Below are 27,690 nucleotides of genomic sequence, written 5' to 3' on the forward strand. Positions count from 1 at the left end.
CTCTTCCAGCAAGAATGGCAGAGCCTGGGCCCGAGGCTCCGTGTCCTTCTCAATGCGGCCACAAGATCCGGCCAAGTAAGACTGCGGACCCTGCCAGCCGGCGGGGGGGCGGGAACGGGGTCTCCCCTGGAGACGCGGTGCCTGGAGCGAAGGCTGCTCGGGTCTTCAAGGGTGTGTGCCTCCCCCTTACGGGTGGGACTCAATTTAAGGAGAGGCTGGGAGTCAGGGAAAATGAAAGGGTGTTCACGACCTTGCCCCTTTCCAGCCCTTCGCCATACCTTCTGTCAAAGCCCTCCCTAAACAGCTCGGAGTTTTAAACACCCCATGAAATGTCCAGGAGGGGACAAGCAAAAGGAAGGCCTAGTGTCTGGAGAACAAAGACAAAGACAAAAAAGCAACAGAGGTCGGGAGCTCTGAAGAGAGCAGACCAAGCGGGGGCCCTGATCCCCCACAGGATCTGGGAAACAGCACAGAAATGGGGCGGGGAGGGGCTGCAGATTGCGGAGAAGCGACCCCCAAGTGGATCTACAGCGTCCCCCCCCCCCACCCCGTGGCTGTAGCAGAGGCTGGGGACTATGGCATTCAGCTGTCGCTTCTAAACTTCGCTGATTTTTCTTTCAAAGGGATTTTGTATTTAACAGAGGCAGTGCTTTTAATACTAATTTTGCATGCGAATGCAGCTGGTTTACTAACTCAGCTTTTCGTGTCAGTGGAGGGGGAGCCACTCTGGCTGTGATACTACCGGCCTGATTGCTGTGTAGTCAGCTCCATCCTGGCCTTTCTCATGGCAATAATAACCCATCGCAGCCCTCTAGCTGGGTAATTGTGGTTCCCTGGCGGCTACAGAGCCGTGGGGATTGTTCAACTGCAAATTCCCTAGAATTGTACTCCCAGAATGAATGAAATGCATACTTTCATCCCATTCATCCCTTTGTAAATTACGAACAGCAAATGAAAATAATTAATACAAAAATATTTCTCTGTGGTGTCCAGGCAGAGAGGAGAGGCAGAGGAGCTGAAGCCTCTTCCCCAGGACCACCCCCACCCCACTCCCCCTTGAGTCTCATCCTTCATTTCTAGCCACCGTGTCTTGGTTTCTTTCACTGTCTGCTCTCGCCTCTCTTGTCTGGGAATGTTGGCGTCCTCCAGATTTTCTCCTTCTTGGTTTACATCCCCTATGTGAGCGGCCATATCCTGCCACAGGGCTTCAAGTCTACATAAAGGTGCCAACCAATGGCTCTCTCATCTTTATCTCTAACTCAGATGCTCTTCCTAAATCTCAGACCAAAATATCCATCTGTCTACCAGAGGCATTTGGATGTCACAGAAGGGCCTCAAACGCAACATGTACAAAATTACACTCCTTGTCCTCCTAGACCTGGCAGCTCAGTAAGGAGGGTCCCAGCTGCTTAAAGGAGAGGGGAGGGCAGCTTCACTGACACCTCAATGTCATCACCAGGTGTCCCTTCCCCTGGGGGAGTTTGCCCCTTCACATCCAGCCCTGAGTCTCTAACAGCCACTCTGTGCTACTCCCTCCTCCACTGATGGAAGGGTCACGCTCTAAAAGCTGGGCCTAATGTGTCACTGTCCAGCTCTGGTCTCAAAATAGGGTGAGACTGATGACGCCTATGGACTAATTGCTATCGAACTATTACTATCGACTGGGCTCTTAAGTGCTGTATTCCTTCCAAGGACTGCCATAAATCTCCACAAACTGGTGGCTGAAAACAATAGAAATTTATTTTTTTCACATTTTGGAGGCCCGAAGCCTGGAATCAAGCTATTGGCACGGCTGCACTCCCTCTGGTGGCTCTTGGGGAGAATCCTTCCTTGCGTCTTCCAGCTTCTGGTGGCTGTCGGCGTTCTTGACCTGTGGCCCATCACTCCAGTCTCGGCCTCCATGGTCACATCGCCTCCTCCTCCTCCGTGGCCAACCTCCCTCTGCCTTTCTTATGAGGACACTGAAATTGCATTTAGGGCCCACCGGATAATCTAGGATGTTCTTCATCTCAAATCCTACTTGCATCTGCAAAGAGTGATCAGGCCTAGATTGGTGTTGCTTGCTTCGGAAAAAAGTCTCTGTGCAGAAGATCCTTCCCGATCCTTCTAAGAGTCAAACTCAGAGCTTCAAATCAGGTGAAGTGATAGTTTATTTTAAGAGCAACACAGCCTCACAATTTCTCCCCACCTACTTGTCCGTGCTTGAAATTCTCTTAACAAAGAACATTAATTCTGCTGTTGGAATAAAATGCTTTAAAGTATAAAGTGGTTCCCACTAAAGCAGAAGAATCGAAGGATAGTGTCATTTCTAATATAACGGGATCAGAGCGTAGACATCAGCCAAGAGTCTGCGAACAGAAGGACAGAGTGTGACAGGCAGGGGCTAAGGCTTTAGTTAGCCTGGGGAAGCCTCAGGTGGAGGTGAAACTCACCCCGTGTGAAGGCAGCGGGTGAATAGTTACAGAGGGGCGGATGCAGTTGCCTGGCTGGATTCAAGGACCGGTTCACTGAGAAACAAGCCCTGGATGGGAGAGACGGGGAGATGGGAGAGATGGGGAGAAGTATACAGATGGCAAAAACTAAATGTTTCTTTAGGGTTTTATATGTAGGCAGTGGCATATAGGTTTTCAGACTATTTGGAAATTGAAGGCACCTTTGAGAAAGATGCTTTACGGCAATTGTATTTAGGATGCGTGAACGGGAGGAAACGCAGGCAGTGGCGCGGCTGCGGTGTGAGAGGTGAGGTGATGGACCCCAGATGGCTTTGCTTCGAACATGGAAGGGATCCTTTCACCCAGGTGCTAGTGAAATCTAAAAAGCCACAGCTAACTGCCTAGATATGAAGAAAGAAAGAATGATCGAATTAAATTTTAAAAATATATTCCCGAAGTAATCTGGTGGTACCTCCATTCACAAGGGGAGGTCGGGGCAGATCAGTCCTCGTGTCTGCACACCGGTGAATTCTCCATCCTCCCCCTCCCGGCCCGCCAGCAGCATTTGCCGCTGTAGGTGCCCCTCCCTCCTCCTGGAATCACCTTCTTCCTTCGGCCATCAGGACACCACAGCCTCCTGGGTCTCCACGCACCTCCCTCACTGCTCTTCTCTGCCTCCTTCACCGGCTGCTCCTCATCTCCCCGGCCTCTGGGGGGCCCCGGGCTTCAGCCTTTGGACGTCACCTCCTCTAATGCCACTCCCTCCCTTGCTGAGCTCGCTCACTCTCACAGCTTTAAAGAACAGCTCCGCCGCGGAATCTTGCACAGTCGTTACAAAGAATTAATTAGAGCTGCACCAGACGAGTCAGACGGGTTTCCCATACGGCGCCGTTAAGTGACAGGTAGAAGAGAAGGACACTTTGTGTAAGCTGAGCCCGATTTTGTAAAACAAAATAGGACTAAAACCCAATGTGATAATGTATTGATATACGTATATATCAATGTGTATATGATTATAGTAGCAGTTATAAAAGTCTGGAAAGAAACAGGCACAATTGTTAACATGGGCTACCTGGGAGGAGGGTGATTACAAGCAGGGCCAGGAAGGAGCAAGGACAAGGGGTCCAGGACAGAACCTGACATGGAAACTATGACCCTCTTGGTGTAAAATCAGTTCATGCATTTACAGGTATATCTAATCTGATGCATGAAAAGTCAGGCAATAAAACAGCGATAGTGAGCATCCTAAGATGATAGAATTTCAAATGAACTCTTTTCTTTATATTTTTATGTATTGCTCGAATTCTTTAAAATAGTATATGTGAATTCTCAAGAAAAACAATAGACCTATTTTAATCTAGGGGGGGGAACTCATAATTAAATTGAGCTTCCCCTCTTCCCTAGTGGAGCTCACAAGTTGGCCTTCATTCCTTTACACTCCGCATTACCACCCAAAATGTTTGTCTCTTGCAAAATTATTTTAATTATTAAAACAACATTTGATCAAAATATGCTGGCTTGCCACATTTAAAACTGTTTTATTGTGCTTTTAGCAGGTGATACCAAGTGGGATTCCTATGCCACCACGACGAAGACTGCATTCACACCTAAGACAGGAGCAGTGCCTGCTTTAATTCGGTACATCCCTATTCGAGTCAGATTGATATACACACTTGAATTTGTTCACCTTTCTTCTATTATTCAGAGTCCAAAACCAATGGAGAGTAATCAGAGAAGGCTTATAGAAAATGCACTCAGATAAGACCCACTGCACGCCCAGATCTCCTCCAAGCATCAGAGAGGGTTTCCCCTTCAAAGAGTATCCCAAGCTCCTACAGGAGAATTGAGAAAATTAACACATGGGTCCTTCATAAAGCCACTGTGTATCCTGCTTTACAACAGAGCCAGTATACAGTTAATAGAACTGTGCTACCTAAACATGGAGCATGAACTGAGTTCATTACCTGGTATATAGTAGGCAGGCAATGACAACTGAATGACTGGATAAGTGAGTAATTGTTAGCACCTCCACCCAACACTAGTCTTGGAAGCTGGAACAAGGCCACAGTCCCCTTACCCTTACCTTCACTCCTCCAACTATTGCTTCCTAAAGCAATGTTTGCTTGCAACTTCTCCCTCAATTCCACCTGAACCGAGGGTGGTGGGAATTTCTGTCCATCAGCTGCCTCTCTAAGCTCATTGGTGGGTGAGAGAGGGTGGGGCTGGGAAAGCCCTGCCATCTTTCATTGCATCAGTGGTAGGTGGGAAATTAGCATGGAGGACCTTCCCTCGTCTGTGTTCACTCTGTAAATTACTTCCAATATAGAGGATCTTTTCGCCTTAAAAGTTCGCATTGTCGAGAAGTCAAATAGAGTATTGTCCAGACTGTGTGGTGCAATCAGGCAGAAATGGGCTCCAGCCTCAGCTCCCTGCTCTAATTACCCCTTATTTTCTCTGCTCCCTTAGGCAAGTAACCAGCCAGCTACCGCTTAGTTTTATGGTTGGCAAAGTGGGAATGATGACTCCTGCATAAGGTGGTTGTTCTGAGGACAAACTGAAAGCAGTAGTCCAGTGACTAGCACGAAGAAGTTACCCCCCAAATTTTCATTCATTTTTCCCCGGCATAATATACGACAGACTTCCAAAAAGTGCAGGTCTGCAAGACTCCTAATTTCTGAGTTACCGGCTATCCCACTGAGTCACATTATATCCCCTACTGGGAGATTTACCCTCTGACGGTAAGGATTATGCCAGCTTTCCAAACAGTAACAGTTGTCTGAAGAAGAAATATTTGGGATGAAAGCCAAAACCAAATGGGTACTTATGGAGTCTAGGTCAGTGGTCTTCAAATTCACATATTTTTAAAGTTCACAGAAAAGTTCTTATTATAAATTTAAACAGCTGTAAAAGATAAAACTTCCAGCCCATCCTAAATATTGACATTTTAAAACAAGACCATTAAATCATTTCTTTACATATAATCAGTGGATAATCTAACCACCTTAGCAAATTGATACTCACTCTGACCCTTTTTAAAAAATATATACAAACAAGCTCTTCTTTAACAGATCATTTATTTCATTCTCTTTCCTTCTTGAACTCTTACTCCCAGTCTACTTCCTCCATAGAATTTTACCCTGCTCGAATATATTTTGTGTTTGAAAGCAATTTATTGATCACTCCATTACACCTCTTTGCAACTATTTCAGTATATTAATTGAGATTAATTTTTAAACATGTTATATGACCCTAAGTATTGAGTTATCACAATTATTTTTAGTACAGAATTGCTCAAAGCAATAAACACATTACAAGTGTTAATAATTACTAAACAGAAAAAGTAAATTTTTTGGAATTGCATCTTAATGAGATAAATGGGGCTGTTTTGTTTTCAATTACTTTATGTCTCCAGATTTGAGTGTTATTATGTTTGGAATGAGACCACATTCAGCATCAATTTTTCCTGCTTTTTTTTTTTTTTTTTTTCAACTTATAAACGCTAGTGTTGAGAAACCTTGTTCTCATAATTAAGTAGATGTGAATGAAAGGAGTTTTAGTGTAGCAATGCCATTCAATACTCTGAACTCTTTATGGTTATATGCCAAAAATCACAAGGTGATTTTTAATGATTGATTGGCTGACAGCTTGGTTGTGTACTCCTTCAGTTTCATTGAAAGCAAATAATTAGATGATTTGTCATCCAGTTATTGAGTTATTCCCTATCTCGTTTTTCTGAGAAGTATACTGAAAAGGCCTGTCTTTTTTTTTTATATTTGAATTTTATTTTATTTTTTTATACAGCAGGTTCTTATTAGTTATCAGTTTTATACATATTGGGGTATATATGTCAATCCCAATCTCCCAGTTCATCACACCACCACCAAGCCCCCCTCCCCCACTGCTTTCCCCCCTTGGTGTCCATACGTTTGTTCTCTACATCTGTGTCTCTATTTCTGCCCTGCAAACCAGTTCATCTGTACCATTTTTCTAGATTCCACATATATGGGTTAATATACGATATTTGTTTTTCTCTTCCTGACTTACTTCACTCTATATGACAGTCTCTAGGTCCATCCACGTCTCTACAAATGACTCAATTTTGTTCCTTTTTATGGCTGAGTAATATTCCATTGTATATATGTACCACCTCTTCTTTATCCATTTGTCTGTCGATGGGCATTTAGGTTGCTTCCATGACCTAGCTATTGTAAATAGTGCTGCAATGAGCATTGAGGTGCATGTGTATTTTTGAATTATGGTTTTCTCTGGGTATATGCCCAGTAGTGGGATTGCTGGGTCATATGGTAATTCTATTTTTAGTTTTTTTAAGGAACCTCCATACTGTTCTCCATAGTAGCTATATCAATTTACATTCCCACCAACAGTGCAAGAGGGTTCCCTTTTCTGCACACCCTGTCCAGCATTTGCTGTCTGTAGATTTTCTGATGATGCCCATTCTAACTGGTGTGAGGTGATGCCTCATTGTAGTTCTGATTTGTGTTTCTCTAATAATTTGTGATATTGAGCAGCTTTTCATGTGCCCCTTGGCCATCTGCATGTCTTCTTTGGAGAAATGTCTGTTTAGGTCTTCTGCCCATTTTTTTGATTGGGTTGTTTGTTTTTTTAATATTGAGCTGCATGAGCTGTTTATATATTTCGGATATTAATCCTTTGTCCGTTGATTCGTTTGCAAATATTTTCTCCCATTCTGAGGATTGTCTTTTCGTCTTATTTATATTTTCCTTTGCTGTGCAAAAGTTTTAAGTTTCATTAGGTCCCATTTGTTTATTTTTGTTTTTATTTCCATTACTCTAAGAGGTGGGTCTAAAAGATTTTGCTGTGATTTATGTCAAAGAATGTTCTTCCTATGTTTTCCTCTAAGAGTTTTATAGTGTCCGGTCTTACATTTAGGTCTTTAATACATTTCGAGTTTATTTTTGTGTACAGTGTTAAGGAGTGTTCTAATTTCATTCTTTTACATGTAGCTGTCCAGTTTTCCCAGCACCATTTATTGAAGAGACTGTCTTTTCTCCATTGTATATCCTTGCCTCCTTTGTCATAGATTAGTTGACCATAGGTGTGTGGGTTTATCTCTGGGCTTTCTATCCTCTTCCATTGATCTATATTTCTGTTTTTGTGCCAGTACTATATTGTCTTGATTACTGTAGCTTTGTAGTATAGCCTGAAGTCAGGGAGTCTGATTCCTCCAGCTCCATTTTTTTTTTTCCCTCAAAATTGCTTTGGCTATTCGGGGTCTTTTGTGTCTCCATATAAATTTTAAGATTTTTTGTTCTAGTTCTGTAAAAAATGCCATTGGTAATTTGATAGGGATTGCATTGAATCTGTAGATTGCTTTGGGTAGTATAGTCATTTTCACAATATTGATTCTTCCAATCCAAGAACATGGTATATCTCTCCATCTGTTTGTATCAACTTTGATTTCTTTCATCAGTGTCTTATAGTTTTCTGCATACAGGTCTTTTACCTCCTTAGGTAGGTTTATTCCTACGTATTTTATTCTTTTTGTTGCAATGGTGAATGTGATTGTTTCCTTAATTTCTCTTTCTGATCTTTCATTGTTAGTGTATAGGAATGCAAGAGATTCTTGTGCATTAATTTTGTATACTGCAACTTTACCAAATTCATTTATTAACTCTAGTAGTTTTCTGGTAGCACCTTTAGGATTTTCTATGTATAGTATCATGTCATCTGCAAACAGTGACAATTTTACTTCTTCTTTTCCGATTTGGATTCCTTTTATTTCTTTTTCTTCTCTGATTGCCATGGCTAGGACTTCCAAAACTATGTTGAATGAGAGTGGCAAGAGTGGACATCCTTGTCTTGTTCCTGATCTTAGAGGAAATGCTTTCAGTTTTTCACCACTGAGAATGATGTTTGCTGTGGGTTTGTCATATATGGCCTGAAAAAGCACGTCTTAACAAATGACTATTAAATTACATCTGTTACTCCTTCATTTGGAAGAAACTTATTTAATACTATATACTCAAAAAGGACTTAGAAAATAGGAACATTAATTTCAATAAAGGTTTTCCAATATAATCTTTTTTTTTTATAAAAATGCTTTTGTCATTACATACTCTAAATATATTTTTATCCAAATCTTTGAGCTGAAGATTTAACTCATACAATTTACACCATGTTTACCTAGCTGGTAAAATCAGTCCTTGTGGTCCAACCAACAAGTGAAATTAGGTTTACTTCCTGGCAAAATAAAAATCTGACTACAATTCTAGTTTAAATAAATGTTAATATATGTTTTGAGGAATATTATGAAAACTACTGATAAATTATGGAATATATATTGTAGGGAAGATTATTAAAAGTAGACAGGAGAAGTGTAGAAAGATTCAGGTCTAATATGATTAATTACATCCAAGTAACAAAAATAATGCAATGAAATGTGTAGCTAAATATGTAAGTTATCTGTGAAGTGAGGAGTATGATAAAAAATATGAGTTTCCTTAGTTAAATATGTTCTCATGTGTGCAGAACTCTGGTGCTTGACTTTGGAAAATAATTAAATAATATCATGCATAAAAATCAGAAACAATTTCATTGATTTCTTTAGAAACCAAATCAAACATTTACTATGTATTTAATGAAAGAGAAAGTTATATATGGTAAGTATATAGTTATATATGGAAAATTACTAGTCTGACAAGCTAGTGTATACTTTCATGTATTGTTAAATATTTTACATCATAAAATAAAATGAGGACTGGCTATATTGAAGTAAATATTTCATAATATGTTTGGGTTAAAAAATTAGCTTTAAATACCTTACTGAATGATGAATACAAAATCTGAAAAAAAGATCACAAGATTTTTATGTACCAGTTTTATCCAGTGAATCTTTAAAAATTTGATAGTCTCAGAAAAGATTCCAGGTACATTGAAAAGAATCAGCATCGCCATCCTGTACTGCTTTATCTAAACAGAGATGTTCTTCTTTCCAGCTAGTGACATATCCTAGGGAATTTTTAAAAGCTGGAAAATGCTTACCTTTAAATATGTAGGGGAAAGAGCCATTTTCAGCAATTTATATTCTCTGCTTTCCTCTTAGAAGCTTCTCCTTAAAGAGGGATGAACATTTGATAATTTTTAGGACAGGGAAAACTAGCCGTTACTCTCAGCCGCACCAACCTACAGTGTACCTACATTCAGAACATCCCTGCACAGGCCATAATGCTCTGGTTATAGCCCCATCCTTTACTCTTGACCTAGAACAGCAAGCCCTAGGTAAGTGTATGGAATTTGGGTTACAAGGGAGTTCCCTGAAATCACCATAATGAAGTTCCCTTTGCCCGGCGCCCCTCTCACCATTGGCAGCTAACACACTGAGGTGTAATGCACCTTAGTAAGATCCTATGGTGAAGTGGGGAAGGGAGAAAAGGATGCGGGAAGGAAAAGACCCACTAGATATGCAGCTTTGTTCTCAGGCAGATACATGTTAAGAAAGAATATATTGAGAAATGCGGATGTGAAAATCTATTCCTTTAAAGCGGTTTGTGCTGTGATCCCTTTGGAAAGGTCTTCATGCACCTTCGATGACTTCAGTTTGATTTAGGACCACAGTCATGCTTGAATCTGTACATCTGAATGACAAGTGAAATAGTCCAGCATCCAGATGTATCCCACTTTCCAGATGTTTGGTTTCTTACAGATGTAACCTGAATCTTACCCAGCCCTCTTTTTTAAAAAAGTCAATATGAAATATTTTAGACACACAGAAAGGAATATACAATAAATCCCCAGCTATCATCCAGCTATAATAATCAACAACACATGGACATTTTTAATGTATATCCTCCACTTAGCCTTCCCACTGGATAATGTTGAAACAAATTCCAGGCATTATATCATAAGTCTAAATATATTTTTATGTATCTCTGAAAGATAAGGATGCTTTAAAAATATGTAGCAATACCATTATCTCACCTAAAAAAGCAATTCCTTAATATCAAATAGCCAATAAGCGATCAAATTTTCCCCAATTGTCTCATAATTAAAAAAAACAACAACAAACAGTTGGTTAGAAATTGAATCCAGACAAGGTCTCTGCATTGTTTTCTCTTACTTCATTTAATCTACAGGTTCCTCCATTTTTTTTTCTGAGAATTTCTTTGTTGAAGAAACAGATGATTTGTTCTGGATTTTTCTGACTCCATCCCCATCGTGTCATTTAAAACTATCCTTCTTTTCATGTATTTCCTGTAATCTAATATTCCAAAGACTTCATCTGATTCAGGTTGGGTATTTTCACAAAAGTATTTAATAGGTGGTGTTGTGTATGTATATCCAGAGTGGCAACTGCTGATCATTGCCTAGATGCATTATTTCATTAGGGACTTGCAAACCAGTGGTATCCTAATTCTTATACTTTTCCTTTTATTAACTGGAATACTTTTTATAGAGAGAAACTTTCCTTCGCCAAGTATTTGGTTATACTGAAGTACTGTTTACACAGAAGAGTACTCAGCTCTTTAAAAAAATTAATTAAAAAATTAATGAATTTCAGATTATTCTTTTAAATTTCACATTAGGACACTCTTACTTTTGTTAAGGGGCATCATAAGATACAAGATTGTTTCTTTTCAGGGAAACCTAGAAATTAAATTATTTCTGGCATCAAGTCTTAAGGCAGCTAATCTTTAAAAAATTATTTGACATGTGTACTGTTGTGAAATTTGGTATTTAATCCCTTACTCTAGTTTCCACCCTTTTCTTACAGTCAGAAAAGTACCAGAAGATTAGGATATACATATGCACTTAGTGATGCTATTCCCAATCAGACACAGTACAATGACGAGTATGTTTGGAAATCATATTCTAAAGAAGATTTGGTCAACATTGGAACTTCAAGAGGAATCAAAAACCACAAATCTTATTACCCCAGTCAAGTAAGATAATATCTACATATCTTCTGAATGTGATATTCTATCAATAATCCATAAGAATGAGAGTTTGGATATATCCCAGAGATCCCCCATCATCTACAGCTGTGGTCCTTCTTAGACTCTTTTTTGCTCACCTTCTCACATTTATTTCTAACTACTACTCCCTTTTCCCCTTAAATAAGAAACATTTATTTAATACATTTATTTATTTTATTTATTAATTTTTGGCTGCGCTGGGTCTTCACTACTGTGTGCGGGCCTCTCACCACAGTGGCCTCCCCAGTTGCGGAGCACAGGCTCCAGGCACGCGGGCCCCAGCAGTTGCAGCACGCGGGCCCAGTAGCTGTGGCTCACGGGCTCCAGAGCACAGGCCCAGTAGTTGTGGCGCACGGGCTTAGTTGCTCCGCGGCATGTGGGATCTTCCCAGACCAGGGCTCAAACCTGTGTCCCCTACCCTGGCAGGCACACTCTCAACCACTGCGCCACCAGGGAAGTCCCTGAAACTTTTTTTTTTAATTGAAGTGAAATTCACGTAGCATGGAATTAACCATTTTAATGTGAACAAATCACTGGCAATTAGTACATTCATAATGTTCTACAACCACCACCTCTGCCTCATTTCAAAATATTTTCATAATCTCAAGAGGAAACTCTGTATCCATTAAGAAATTATTTCCTGTTTCCCTCTCCCCTAGTCTCTGGCAACTACCAATCTGCTTTCTGTCTCTATGGATGACATATTCTAGATATTTTATATGTGGAATCATACTATACAATATGTGACCTTTTGTGCCTGGCTTCTTTCACTTAGCATTGTTTGAAAACATTGTTTTCAAAGTTCATTCACATTGTAGCATCTATCAGCACTTCATTCCTTTTTATGGTTGAATAATATTTTATTGTATGTATATACCACAAATTGTTTACCCATTTATCTATTGATGGACATTTGGGTTGTTGCCACCTTTTGGCCTCTGTAAACAAAGCTGCTATGAACAGGCACGTACAAGTATTTGTGTTTGGTGTAAGCATTCTCAAACCATCAGAACTTTTATCATTTTGTTGAGTATCCAGAATGCCCTTCTCTTATCCACCAAGGAAACTTAGAGATTCTTCAAGGCTCAGCTTAAAGAGAGCCATCTCTAATTCCCTTCTCCTCTAGATGAAAGTAACTGACCCTCCCTCTGTTTTCTAGGCACTGTGTACCCTTCTCCCATCATAAAAGGCAAAGCTCAATTGTAGTAAAGGGTTTCATTTACTTGGTTGCCATATGGCATGGTGACACCTGGGATGGAAGCACCTGGACACATTCAATAGATAATATGGCAGTAGAATGGTCAGGATTTGATGACTGAAAGGATGTAAAAGACAAGGGAGAGGAATGAATGATGATCTTCCTGTTTTTTACTTGGATGCCTGGGTCTGTGCTGATGTTATTTACTGAACTGGAACATTCGGGAGGACCGGGTTTGGTGGGGAAGGGCTTGGGGGAAATGTGAGTTCAGTTGAAGACATGTTGGTTGAGGATATATCCAACCTGCAGTTGAATACACAGGTCTGGAACTCGAGGGGAAGAGGCGAGCTGTAGACGTGGGTAGACTTTGGAGTCATTAGAACATACACACATACCCCATTTAACTTGGTTCCTCATGGCACCCACTCATGTAATCTATTTACCTGTTGAGTATTTTCCTTAAGATTTATAATTAATGCAAAATAGTCGGTTACAATATTACATTGTATATGTATACGTATACATACACATACATACGCACAGCATTTATTTCCCCTTTAAGTGTTATTGAAGGCTCTCAGCCAATGAGTGTTCCTGTGCCAGCCTGCAGACCCTCCCAGCACGTGAATGCCCTTCCCATCAACCTGAGTTGAGGATATACTGCATTATTTACTCTTCTGAGGCCTCTCTGCCATTTACCTTTGTTTTCTGTTAAGCAGTTTTGACTCTGGCTCAGGGCCTGGCAACTAGCAAGTTGCTCCCTCTCTGCTAACAGAGTCTGCTGCTCAGGAACAAAGGAAGAGTATCACCCTAAGAGTTAAAGTGCAGACTGGTGGTTTGGGGCTCCTTCAAGGAGAGGGCGGTGGAAAAGGAGGGCCCATGTCTGCAGCAATTGCAATGCCTTGACATGTGGGCGGTCACGGGGAAATGGGCTGGAGGCAGCTCGGGACTTGCCCAGTGAACGGGAGACTCTGCAGGTGATCCCACTGGGTGGTCCTTTTTGCTGGTAGGGTTTGCGTGTTTATGGGTGCAAATGGGTGTAGGCTGGGTGCAAAAAGAGATCATTGCCATGTCAGGTATCTCTGCTACCTATTTGGTGCCCCATCAGACATCACTGGTGAGGTCAATTCCCACTCAGGGTCTTGGAGAAAACCAGCTTACCTGGGCTTAGCAGTGACTGGAGGGCAAAGCCTTCAAGTAGTGGATGGTTATGTGTACTACCTTTTACTCGTCCATTCAAGCAACCAATATTTATTGAAGCCTAGCATGTGCCAGACACTCTTCTTGTACATTTCCTGCCATTTCTCCAAGAAGCCCTCCATCTCACACTAATCAGGCATTCCTCCCTACAACTCTACCAAAACTGCTCTTTTCAAGGTCACCAAGGAACCCCAGTCTGCTAAACCCAATGGTCAAGTCTCTGTCCTCATCTCACTTGACCTGCCAGCAGCATTTCACACAATGATCAGTCCTTTTTCCTTCACTTTCTTACTTGGCTTCTAGTACAACACATTCTCTTGGGTTTTCTCTTTCGTAACTGCCTGCCCCTTCTCAGTCTCTTTTGCTGCTTCTTCCACTTATCTTTGACCTCTTAATGATGAAGTGCCCCAAGGTTTGATCATCAAACCTCTTCTAATTTCTAGCTTGGTGGTCTCATCCAGTCTTAATTTATTTCAACTGTATGAGATGACTTCCAAAATTATCTTCAGCTTAGTCCACTCCCCTTAACTCAGATTCATATATCCAACTGCTTTCTTAAGATCTCCTGCTGGAAGTTTACTTAAAGACTCCTCAAATGTCACATCACCACAACTGAACACCTGAGTGTCCCTCTAAGTCTGGACTATTCCATGTTTCATTTCATGGCCACTCCACCCTTTCAACTGTTCAGACCTCAATCCCTGGAGTCATCCTTGGCCCATCTCTTTGCTTCACATCCCACATTCTATGCATCAGAAAACCTTATTTACCTACAAATATATTTAGAATATGATCACTTCTCCCCAATCACATTTTATTGTCTTCAACGTGAAAAGCCAAAGAAATGACAAAGTACCATGTTACAGCTGGGTCAGCTGATGGCTCCCAGAACACACTGGCACTTCATTGTGTGTGTAAAGGACTCGAAAGAATAGGTACACAAAAACACACATGTTCTTCATTCCGTGAGGTGAACTCATGTGGATTTTCTTGAAAATTGTGTTTGTACTGATAGGACTTCTTTCACTGGACACTGCCTCAAGGTCAATCGACAGCCTCAGTAAAGAGCTACTTCCCTTGGAAAATCGCTGCTTCAATGGAAGAGGTTCGGAAGGCAATAGCAAATCAGTTTATTTCCCACACGAGGAGAGACTTTGTGGACACAGCAAAAGGTAAACGTTCATTTTTCTCCTTTCCCTGGTAGAAAGGCACTGGAGTCACAGTGGTAAGCAACACAGATGCAGTCTTCTCCCTCAAGGAACTCACAGTACAGACGTGGAGAAAGGCAATTTAGCAAACAATAGTTGACCTAGTTAGCACCTATGAAAAGATGGACGTTGTGGGAAATGCAGGGTGCTGTGGGCGCACAATAGGACACCCAGCCTAATGTGGGCGGGGGCTGGGGATAAGGTCAGGAAAGCCTTCTTGGGTCCAAAGGACAAGGATGAATGAGCCAGGAGAAGATGACGGAGTCGAGTTAAACGTGCAGTTTTCAATTCTTAACTGCTGGTTCATCATTTTTAAATTACTTGAATTAAAATTCCTTTATTAAACCAATACATGCAGAGAGTGAAATTTTATAGTTACCTAAAGGCTCACAATGGAATAGCAGTTCCTTGACCCACCCTTCTCCATTCTCCGTCCTACTCCCACTGGCTGTCAATTTCCATCCTTTCAACTATGTCTTCTTACGGGAGCCTCCATATTTTAAAATCATACGCTTAATACTGTTATTTTTGATTCATCAATTTTAGACATTACAATTGACTTCCTGTTATGGTAACTGAGGATTTGGTCCTCCTATAATTTTTTCTCATGACCCCTCCATCCGTCCTCTCAGTATAATCATATTACAAATTTGGGGTTAACACAATTGCTAGTGTTTATATTATGATTACGATGATATGATATATTATGATTATGTAAATATTTACTGCTGAGCCAGATGGTATTTTATGGTTATGTTTCCTTTTAGTTTTCTTTTGTTTTTTACCAGAGTTAATAATTGATTCTTTTCATATGCTTAGTTTTCTATGTGCCCGTCACACTCACTGAATCCATTTTTTCTGGTCCAGCATCTCAGTACATCACCTTCTACTGTGCCTGGTGTCCCCGAATCCAGAGCTTCTTTGGTTCGATTTTGCACCAACAAATCTTCTGGCTAGGAAAGGGTAGCCATATAACTACCATGGCCACTTGCTCTTCCTTGAAACACTCTTCCTTTGAACTTCTGTGACTCCACACTCTCCTGGCTTTCCCTACTTCTTTGTCTCCTTCTTTCTTGTCTTTTTTCTATTTGATCTCTAACAGAGTTCCTTAGAGTTCCTGATTCCTTTAAAGAGCAATGATCCATCTTCCTGTGGAATTCTGCATTTGTTTCTCTTCCCCAAGCCCTTCCTCAGGTCCCTGGTTCTGTGTATTTGGTGACCGAGTAGAAGTCTCACAAGGGTCCCAGTCATCACCTTCTCCTCCCCCCGGCACTGATCTTCCTGCATTAGCTACAGATCCCTGCAATTCTATCACTACATGGCAGCCAGAGGCTCTTTCACAGTCTAAACTGGATCATATACTTCTACTGCTTCCTTTCACTGGCTTCCCTTGCACTTTGATTAAAATGCACGTTCCAGTTACTTCCCTTGGTCCACAACGTCCTGCAAGGCTGGCCCTTGCTTATGTCCTCACCTTTCCTCCTCACGCCATCCCTCTCGTTCACTAGGTTCCAGGTCCATGAGCCTTTTTTCAACTCCTTTAACCTCTTTCCCACCTTCAGTCAGTGTGCAGCCTGTCCCCTCTGCCTGAAAGGCTCTTTCTGGGGTTTCATTCTGTCACTCTCTTGACTCCAGCTTAAATGTCACCTTGCCTGTGAGACCTTTCTTACAATTTTATCTGAAGAGGCGTGCTGCCACCTTGTTTGTCTAGCACCCTTGCATTTTTCAGTCATTTGTTTACTGGTTCGTGTTTTCTGTTGTTTGTGTTTTACTCGTTCCTCACTATTCAGTAAGTGCCCCAGAGGCCCTTATTCACTCAGGACCTAGTGCAGTATATAGCCTCGTCCTTGTGTATAGGAGGTGCTCTGTAAATATTTGCTGAATGATAGAGAGAATGTATGGGAAGTACATTTTCTGAAGCTGGATGGGTGTGGAATCAAAAGACCTCCATACTTGCAGATAAACACTCCGTGTCATGGGAAAACATTTGAAACGTCAGCATTCTTTTTTTAAAATTATTTTATTTATTTATTTATTGTTGGCTGTGTTGGGTCTTTGTTGCTGCACGTGTGTTTCTTTAGTTGCAGCGAGCAGGTGCTACTCTTTGTTGTGGTGTGTGAGCTTCTCATTGTGGTGGCTTCTCTTGTTGCAGGGCACGGGCTCTAGGTGTGTGGGCTTCAGTAGCTGTGGCACACGGGCTCAGTAGTTGTGGTGCACAGGCTTAGTTGCTCCGCGGCATGTGGGATCTTCCCGGACCAGGGCTCGAGCCTGTGTCCCCTGCCTTGGCAGGCGGATTCTTAACCACTGCACCACCAGGGAAGCCCGAAATGTCAGCATTCTTAAAAGATGTCTTTGAGCTTCCAGTCAGAGTCGTCCTTTCAGCATGCACAGATTACCATTTCTCCATGTGTGGATAAATACCCAAGACCTGCTACGACTCCCTCCTAAATCTCTCCCCTCCATCTGCTTCTCTCCCTCCCCACGGCCACTGCCTTCGTTCAGGCTACCATAGTCTCTGCCTTGGATGACCTCTAATTCACTCCCTCATCCAGTTTGGTCTCCTCCAGTCCACAGTCCATACTAGAGCCATAGTGAGTTTCCAGATGAGCAAACTGACATCACCTTCCAGCTTAAAACCCTTCAGTGACACCCTGCCCCCACCCTCCTCGGATAAAAGCTAAGTGCCTTACTGTGAGCCCTGTATAATCTGGTCCTCGCCCATCACCCCAGCAGTGCCCCTCGCCAGCCCCCCCTGCTTTTTATGAGACCGACTGCCTTCCATCCTCCAGGCTCATGATGCCTCCTGCCCGAGGAAGACGTCTTCCTCCCTGTTTTTAAGCCTACGTCTGTCCATAATTTAAGTCTAAATGTAAGCTTCATTTCTCTCCCAGGAGTCTTCTCTGATCCCCCAGGTTTGGATCGGTGCCCTTCCCATGTTTTTATAGCACCCGTTCTTCCCTCTTACACTGTATTTATCAAATAATATTGTGATTACCTTTTATGTATCTGTTTCTCTAATACCTTAAGCTTCTGAAGCACAGGGACTATGTCTTATCTTTAAATCCTCATTATTGAATTAAGGCGAATGAGTGAGAAGCACTAAAAGATGTTTGTTTTCACACGCAGGCTTGGAGAACTCGGCTTTGATGAATTAGAAGAGCAGATAAAGACAGCAGAACTAGGTCTCACCTGGCTATAGACTATGTGCCCATGGTCCTAGCGGTTTTGAACAGTCCTTGCTGTAGATTTACTGGGGCCTTTCTGCAGATGCCATACCTAATCTTAAAGGGTCAGTTTCTCCCTTTGGACTATAACTACTCTGGTATCACCTTTATCAACTGGAAAAGAAACCAGTGGGAGCTGATCTCCTGAGGAGCAGGGATGGTCCCTGGGAGGAGTCCAGGCCTTGGAGGCGGGGTTAGTGTTGGGTCAGGTTATCTTCTCTGTCCAGACTTTAATACAATTATGGGGACTTCAGGTGTTGGTCAGGTCCTTTTGTATCAGGAACTTCTCTTAATAATGCCAAAGGAACTCATTAACATGAAATTTTATACAGACAATAAAACCATTAGTTAAGAAGAACTAAGAACTAAGAGGTACTTTAAGTATATATCACATAGGCAGTAACTAGAGTGTGTTTCAAATGAATTGCTAATACATAGCAATTACATGTCTTTTTTTTTTCTTTTGTTCACTCATTAATTTAGTAAATATTTAATGAGGTCTATTACAGTGATATGTACTAAGGATCAATGAAGAATAAGACTTAATCTTAATTAAGTACATAAAGACACAGACCTGGAGAACAAACATATGGATACTGAGGGGGAAAGTGGAGGGATGGGAGGAATTGGAGATTGAGATTGACACATATACACTATTGATACTGTGTATAAAATAGATAACTAATGAGAACCTGCTGTATAGCACAGGGAACTCTACTCAGTGCTCAGTCGTGACCTAAATGGGCAGGAAGTCCAAAAGCGAGAGGATGTATGTATATGTATGGCTGATTCATTTTGCTGTACAGTAGAAACTAACACAACATTGTAAAGCAACTCTACTCCAATAAAAATTAATTTAAAAAAAAAAAGCTTAATCTTTATCTTCAAAGGAACTCAGAGTAAATCCAGAGTCTGATTTTTGTCTTTTCTGGGTCTTCATCTCCAGTTGCTCTACTTGTATGCTGGTCTATCCTGGTCCACATGAACCAGCCCCACAAGACCCTTCACAACGTGGTTCCTAACTTCCCTCTCCTGCTTCACCCTCAGCTACTCCTCCTCCCTTCCCTGCGTTCCTCACACTCACACCAGCTAGACTACATTTCATGAACACTCTGTGCATCTTTTGCTTCAGTGTTGACCCATTGTCAAAACACGCCTTTTGCTGTGTCTGCCTTTTGATTCTTGTCTTCCTTCCCTTCCGGTAACAGAGCCTGTCACACTCCCTCTGGGCTTCTGTAGCACCTTATCCACAGCTCTGAGTGAGTGATTCTTATGAGAAGCTTGTTCACAATATAAGTGCCTGGGTCCCACTTCTGGAAAGTCTTAATGTCTGGGATGAGGTTCAGCAGGTATATTCTGGAATAACCTTCCTAGGTATTTCTGATGTATTATCTCCATGTGAGAACCACAGTTCCAAGTGTTATGGTTGCAAGATATCACATTCCATATCCATGTATCCTGTATATCTCTTTCTAATCACACTGGTTTGAGATTGTCTTAAGGTAGAACAATGACTTAATTACCTTTAACCTTGACACAGAATCCATATAGGAACTGAAAACATTTGCTTTTGAGTGTCAGCTAGGGGAGAAGGATAGGCATCTGTATCAAGTATTTCAACGGGAATTTATTTATTAATAAAGCCATTAGTAATTTACAAAAACCAAGTTATAGATGCTGCTTACTAGGAACAATACCAGATGATTTTCCGAAATAGCTTAAGGAATGTCCTGATGTTTCAGCCCGAGAGTTTTCTTCTCTCTCTATAACCTTGCCTTCTCCTCGGGTGGTTTATGAGGTCATTATGAGGACCATTGAGTACCCATGGCCTCTCTCCCTGAGTCATCTAAACTAAGAGACACCGTGTAGTGAAACCCTTTCCCACTGTGCTGGTCTGGACAGAGATCATTTTTTAAAAATCAATATTAAAATGCTCTTGAGTACCAGTAGATGACATCACATATTGTTTGATATACAATGTACATTTGAATTTATTTTGAAAAAACCTATTGAAAAACTATTTTGGAAAAAGAATAGAGGTTAGTGTTAATAGTAATTAGCACTGTTGGGACATTGCTCATGATATTTGTGGCTTTTTTAAGGTTATGAATACTTTATTTTTTCTAGTACCACTTATTTTATTTTTTCAAAGAAGACTTTGATCTTTATTTCTAATCTCTTTTTCATCTCCTATCACAAGTAGCTGATTTTGTCCATATTTCCACAATTTGAATTTTTTCTCTTCATTTTATTTATTTAAAAAAAAATTTTATTGGCGTATACTTGATTTACAATGTTGTGTTAGTTTCAGGTGTACAGCAATGTGAGTCGGTTATATGTATACATACATCCACTCTTTTTTAGATTCTTTTCCCACATAGTCCATTACAGAGTATTGAGTAGAGTTCCCTGTGCTATACAGTAGGTCCTTATTAGGTGATATTCATGTTTTTAATATCTTTGTCCCAATTAAAGTTGGTGCTGTATGATGTGCCTCTGAACCAACAGTTTGTAGCAAGAATTAGGGGTGAACTCACTCCAGGTGAAATGACTTGTGATTCTCTCCTCAGTTAATCTGGTAGTGCTTGTGGAACGTGGTTTTAGTCAGTGCTTCAGAGGTACTTAAGGATCATATGTTTAATGAATATTTGTAAGCAGAGTTATTTCCAAAAATAATAGTGCTGCGGTCCACTAATGACAATGATCTTACCTAACCCTCCATCGGTAAGGTTCTTTTCCTTTGAGTGGTTCTTTTCCAGATAATGGGGATGATACGCACTGCCCCATCTAAGGTTGCCAGGTTTAGCAAATAAAAATACAGGATGCCCACTTAAATTTGAATAATGGTGTATAACAGGTAAAAAATGAGTACCTATACATACTTACACTAAGAAATGATTCATTGTTTATCTGAAATTCAAATTTAACTGGCATCCAGGAATTCCCTGGTAGTCCAGTAGTTAGGACTCTGTGCTTCCATTGCAGGGGGCACGGGTTTGATCCCTGGTTGGGGAGCTAAGATCCTGCAAGTCACATGGTGTGGTCCCCCCAAAATTTAACTGGCACCCTATGTTTTATATGGCAACCGTAGCCCTAACTAAAATCTCTCACTCTGCACACTGACCCCTGCCCCGGGGACTAGGCAGGACCACTGGAGTGAGACATGCTTCCTGAGTCCACGGAGCAGAAACACATAAGCACTCCTAACTGATGTACAATGTACTCATTAGAAACTACTAATCATTTGAGCTTGTACTTCCTGTGCCTGATAAAGCAGAAAATTATTTCCCGGTTGAAATGTCCCTAAAAAGTACATTGACCGTACCTCTAAATGCGAGAAGAGTGTGTTTTAGTGTGATAAATTGGAAGTTACTGCCAGCAGCAGAATGGAATGAAAATATGAGGCTATTTAGAAATAGCTTACAAGGAGTAATTATTGCCTTCCATTTGTGTCCCAGCTCAAAAGATGAAGCAACATTCTCAGATGTTTCTGGAATGGAAAAACTTCCTTCCCCGACCAGCAGACACTGAATTTCGATGGAATTACCAAATTCCAGCTAAAATTCCTGAGCTTCAGGATTTTAGTTTCAAATACGGATGCTACTCAAGCCTACCCATTGCTTCTCAGGGTCTAGGTAAGTACACCTGTAGCTTTTAAAACAACTTCATAGACCGTTCTTGCTCCAAGATTCCTCAACACATAGGGCCCTGGTGCGTGACCTTGATAACAGTCATAGAGAATGTCAGTGACCCCTGAATGGAATCAAAACTAGGACTCTGGGGCACTTAGCCTCAAACCCAGGGAATGAGGATGATGTCTCAGAAGAGAAATGACTGCTTGTGCCTCCTCTGCCTGGGAGGGACAGTTGTTGGGATTGGGGGACACGCCCCCCCCCCCCACTTATAAAATGAAAGGAAGGATTTAGTTGCTATTAAACAACCAAAAGAAAAAAAAAGTTCCTCGGGAATCAAATTAGACTTGTCAGTTATCCCCTGGAAGTTTATCCACACGGCACATCCTTCAAGCATCTTTACATTTAGCAACGATTTTACTTGAGTGTTCTTTTATGACCCCAATTGCTATTGTTTACAACAGAAAAGTTTTTAGAAGTTCCATGACCAAGCCACCTCCGAGTTCCTGGTTAAGAGGATAATCTAGTGTTAGTCTGAGAAAGTGATTTATTCCTTGCATGGAGTTGGGATCAAGTAGAGCTTTAGACAAAAATCACAGAGCAGAAGCTGAGCATCTTGGGGTGGAAGGCAGCCGAGGAGTACCTAGTCTAGATCCTCCCATCACGTACAAATCCCTTCTCGCCCATCCTTGCCAAGAGGAGACAGTTTGCCTGCTTAAACTCTTTGGAGGGGTGTCCCATCCCCCAGTGTAGCTCCTTCATCCTTGGATACTCTGAAAGTTCTCAACAGCTAGAATCTTTCTTGCTAAACTTCTGGCCATTGGTTCTACTTCTTCCCACAGAGGTTAACTACTAGAAATCCACTATTCAGTGAAACCCTTATTATATGCCCTCTATATTCTCCACTTAAAGCATTTCCAGACCCTTCAAACACTCTGAATATAGTTCCCTGTGCTATACAGTAGGACCTTGTTGTTTATCCATCCTTTACATACCAATTTGCATCTGCTACTCCCAAACTCCCAATCCTTCCCTCCCCACTTCCCCTCCCCCTTGGCAACCACAAGTCTGCCCTCTTCATTGTTTTTTTAAAAAATAAATTTATTTATTTATTTATTTTTTTCTGTGTCGTGTCTTTGTTGCTGCGTGCAGGCTTTCTCTAGTTGCGGCGAGCAGGGGCTACTCTTCAATGCGGTGCGCGGGCTTCTCATTGCGGTGGCTTCTCTTGTTGCGGAGCACGGGCTCTAGGCACGCGGGCTTCAGTAGTTGTGGCTCGCAGGCTCTAGAGCGCAGGCTCAGTAGTTGTGGCGCATGGGCTTAGTTACTCCGCGGCATGTGGGATCTTCCCGGACCAGGGCTCGAACCCGTGTCCCCTGCATTGGCAGCTGTATTCTCAACCACTGCGCCACCAGGGAAGCCCCTTCATTGTTTCTTTTTCATGAGAATTCCATGACTAGCAGAGCCCACCTTCAATGAACAACATTCAGAATCAAATATAAGTGATTCTGGGTTTACTTGTACCACATACCTCTATCCGTCCAGATGTACAGAGAGTGCTAACTGTAGATGTCATTGTTCTTCCAAACTGCTCCTCCTGAGACACCTGGGTCCCTGAGGGAGGTCCATCAGTGTGTCCATCCACGTCTGCACAGGAGATGGCATGAAAGGGAAAGAAGCTTCTAGGAAGGTGCTGGTTTGCTCAGCAGGTGGTGAATGCTGCCATCCCAACAAGCTGACCTGCAGAAGAGTCTATTTCAGGGAGAATGGTGGTCACACTCAACCCTCTGGCCATCATCTCCAGTCATTCCTACTTCCAACAGCAACAGCCCTGAGTACCCCAGCAGCTCTGCATGGCCCCAGTCACGGGAGGAGACGTATAGCTCCTCACTTCCCAGTACAATTAAGGACGCCGATTAAGCTCCAAGTTGGGCTCAGGGCTGTCAGGGGCGCGTCCCACAAATAAAGGCAGGAATTCTTTGCTCAGTGACAGCTCTTTCTTTTTTCCTTCCCTTGTGTCCCCCAGTCCCTTCCATGCTGTACCGACACATGAGGAATCAAGAGCGCAGGAAGAAGCAGACCACGTACCAAAGTGAGTACGGGAAAGTCTACCTGGATTTCTTAACAATTTTGAGCTCATTCACTCCCTCTCAAGTCACAGAGTACCTTCAGAGTGTTTCCTACAAAGGTAAGATGAGGTCCTGAGTTACTATTTAATAAATTACAGATCATAATAATTGCTTTACCCCAAATAGAAATTGTTCCAACTTCTAGCCACTGGAGTTATATGTTCCCAAAATATATATATATAGCCTCCAAAAAAAATCCCATAGTTTAGTGCAAATGTCAACCCATTGAAAATAAATTTTTCTTAAAAGAGAACCCAGTGGCTATACCCCACTTATTAAAGTAGAAACATCTAGCTTTTCACTAATTTCTGATCTCACTTTGCTGTGGTTGGATTGCTCCAGGGTGACTTCTCTTTTTCTTACGGTTAACTGATTTCTCCAGTGGGTGTCTGTACTATCTCACGGCTTTGTTTTAGGTTCTGTAAACTTTATTTCCTGTTTGGGGGTACTTTTTTGTGAGAGGCTTTTTAGGGTACATGAGAATCTTCATGTATCTCCTCCTCAAAGAGATAAATGCCATTCAGCATAGGTTGGGTCACTCCACGCAACAGAGATTTACCCCAGTTCGGGGTCTAGTGACTGGAATTTGTTTGGGAGCATCTCAGGGGCAAGTGGTCAGTCTGAGCGTGTGTAAAATGTCCACTCAGAGAATAAGACTTGGAGGAGAGGAAACTAAACTCTTCCAACAGCTGCCTCTCAGCACCCAATGCTTGTGGTCACACAACCTATCACCCCTCATTTTTAGCACATGCCCTAATGCAGATGTATATATTTCTATAAAGTATCTTCATATACCACTAAACTAACATGTTATGTACATTATAAAACATTCAAAATGTTAAAGAAGCCAAAAGCAAATAGAAATAGAGATCCTAATATTTCTTCCCACACCCAGTGGACCATCTCCTACACAACATGCTCTGCACGATGTGGAGGTCACTGCCTTGCTTTATGCCGCATGGTCAGGCCTAAGCTCAGAACATCCACAGGCACTCAGTAAGCCCCCAACTCCTACCCCTGTCAGTAAGCCCCCTGTCTCCTACCATTTTTTTTTTTTTTTTAGATTCCATATATATGCATTAGCATACGGTATTTGTTTTTCTCTTTCTGACTTACTTCACTCTGTATGACAGACTCTAGATCCATCCACTTCACTACAAATAACTCAATTTCGTTTCTTTTTATGGCTGAGTAATATTCCATTGTATATATGTGCCACATCTTCTTTATCCATTCATCTGTCGATGGACCCTTAGGTTGCTTCCATGTCCTGGCTATTGTAACTAGAGCTGCAATGAACATTGGGGTGCATGTGTCTTTTTGAATTATGGTTTCATCAGGGTATATGCCCAGTAGTGGGATTGCTGGGTCATATGGTAGTTCTATTTTTAGTTTTTTAAGGAATCCCCATTCTGTCCTCCATAGTGGCTGTATCAATTTACACTCCCACCAACAGTGCAAAAGGGTTCCCTTTTCTCCCCACCCTCTCCAGCATTTATCGTTTGTAGATTTTTTGATGATGGCCATTCTGATCGGTGTGAGGTGATATCTCACTGTAGTTTTGATTTGCATTTCTCTAATAATTAGTGATGTTGAGCATCTTTTCATGTGCCTCCTGGCCATCTGCATGTTTTCTTTGGTGAAATGTCTATTTAGGTCTTCTGCCCATTTTCTTTTTTTTCTTAATAGTCACAAACTGGATACAACTCAAACTTCCATCAACAGGAGAATGGATAAATAAACTGTGGTATATTCACAAAATGAAATACTACTAGGCAATAACGAAGAATGAATTATTGATGTATTCAACAAAATGTATAAACCTCAAAGACATTATGCTAAGTGAAAGAAGCCAGACACAAAATAATATATTTTGTATGGTTCCATTTATTTGAAAGTCTACCACAGGCAAAACTTATCTACAATGAAGGAAATTGGAACAGAGACTGTCTTGGGGTAGGAGGGATTGACTGGGAAAGAGCAAGACAGGACTCTCCAGTGTGGTGGAAATGATCTTTATCGTTACATGGGTGTGAGGTGCACCTATGCAAATGTCAGCCCATTAATCTGTACATGCATGATCAGTGCATTTCACTTTATGAAAGTTTACCTCAACTGAAAAACGCTGAGGTCAGGAAAGACAAGGAGAAGGATGAGTGTGGGGTTGAAACTTAAATGTGAAGTCACAAACACAAATAAATGCAAACATAACTGGAGAGTAAACCAGGAACACCCCCCGCCCACCCCACACACACACATGATCTCCAGCCCTCAGCTGGCATTTGTAACACTGCGCATGACAACATGGACATTGAATAGGAAAACATGTAATCACTCGCATTCTTCCTTTCTCTTAGTTTTGGCTGCAGAGATGGCAATTGCTAGGAGTGACAAAGCTTTACAGCTCCACAAAATACAATTAAAAAATATGTAATTAGGATTAGGGGACCATAGATGTTCAGAACCAGAAAAGACTCCTTCAATTTCTAGATGAGGAAATGGAGGCCAGGGGGTTGAAGGGCCTCCCATGATCAGTTATCACTCAAAGATTGCAAAGCCTCCCAACACTGGGGGGCAGAAAAGCAACCCTGGCTTGGATGAAACTTCTGGAACAATAGTCTCTATTGTGTTGTTTATCATCACATCACCCAGACCAAGCATTGTCTATGTGCTTCACACATAGCATCCCTCGTCCATTCAACTGCGCTAGGTAAGTATCGTTACCTGTATTCAAAGATGAGGAAATGAATAAATGGAGGGGACAGATGTATTTGCCAGCACAGAACTGAAACCTAAGTTTATTTCATTCTGAAATCCATGCTCTTTCCAGGAAGTCTTGCTGATCCCTTGAATACTGTTTGCTCTTTTTAACCAATAATTAACATAATTGTGTCTTTTTAGCTATTAGACATACTATCCTTTGATTATTTTGGTCTCATTGAATTTATATTTAGAGTACTATTATCAGATATTTGCCTCCTTCCTAGAATTTCTCTGTTTAGCACTTAAATAGTTAAATGGAAATTTTCATCCTGTTTTTCTTCATAATTTTCAGACCGACAGATTCTTGATCGCTTTATTTACTCTTACTGTGACATTGACAAAGGGACGGATAAAAAAGGAAAATAGTTCAAATGAAGAAAATCTGAACGTACCTAGGTTATTTTCTCAATAATCAAGGAAAAATAAGATCCAAATTGTTCTAAATAAAATTTCATCATGACTTTGTGTTATTTTGTTTGTGTGTGTGTGTGTGTGTGTGTGTGTTTAATTAATTAATTAATTAATTAATTTTTAGCTGCGTTGGGTCTTTGTTGCTGCGCGCGGGCTTTTCTCTAGTTGGGGCGAGCAGGGGCTACTCTTCGTTGCAGTGTGCGGGCTTCTCATTGCGGTGGCTTCTCTTGTTGTGGAGCACGGGCTCTAGGCGCACGGGCTTCAGTAGTTGTGGCTTGCAGGCTCTAGAGCGCAGGCTCAGTAGTTGTGGTGCACGGGCTTAGTTGCTCCATGGCATGTGGGATCTTCCCAGACCAGGGCTCGAACCTGTGTCCTCTGCATTGGCAGGCAGATTCTTGACGGCTGTGCCACCAGGGAAGCCCCCAATAGCTTTTGATATAATGTTTTTTTCCTATTCTCTTTTGGATACTTAATTTGTGTCTTCAATTCTGATTTCCTCTTTGAACTAAGAATTATGTGGAAGAGGTTTCTTAATTTTTCAA

General features: G+C 41.5%; 1 protein-coding gene across 2 annotated transcripts; it reads left to right on the plus strand.

The window, feature by feature from the left end:
* TEX26 (testis expressed 26) lies at nt 1-27,103 on the plus strand. 2 transcript variants are annotated; one of them, XM_059903166.1, is made up of 7 exons: nt 1-75; nt 3,986-4,070; nt 11,185-11,353; nt 14,800-14,956; nt 21,675-21,851; nt 23,872-24,033; nt 27,030-27,103. In XM_059903166.1, exons 1-7 carry the CDS (start codon nt 15-17, stop codon nt 27,101-27,103), a joined length of 885 nt encoding a protein of 294 aa, XP_059759149.1. In that variant the 5' UTR covers nt 1-14. The 2 variants fall into 2 exon arrangements, with proteins under 2 accessions (XP_059759149.1, XP_059759150.1); XM_059903167.1 differs by having other exon boundaries at nt 15-75; nt 3,989-4,070.
* Nucleotides 27,104-27,690: the final 587 nt, after the last annotated feature.

Source organism: Balaenoptera ricei, chromosome 18, assembly GCF_028023285.1.
Source record: "Balaenoptera ricei isolate mBalRic1 chromosome 18, mBalRic1.hap2, whole genome shotgun sequence".
Classification (NCBI taxonomy): Eukaryota; Metazoa; Chordata; class Mammalia; order Artiodactyla; family Balaenopteridae; genus Balaenoptera; species Balaenoptera ricei.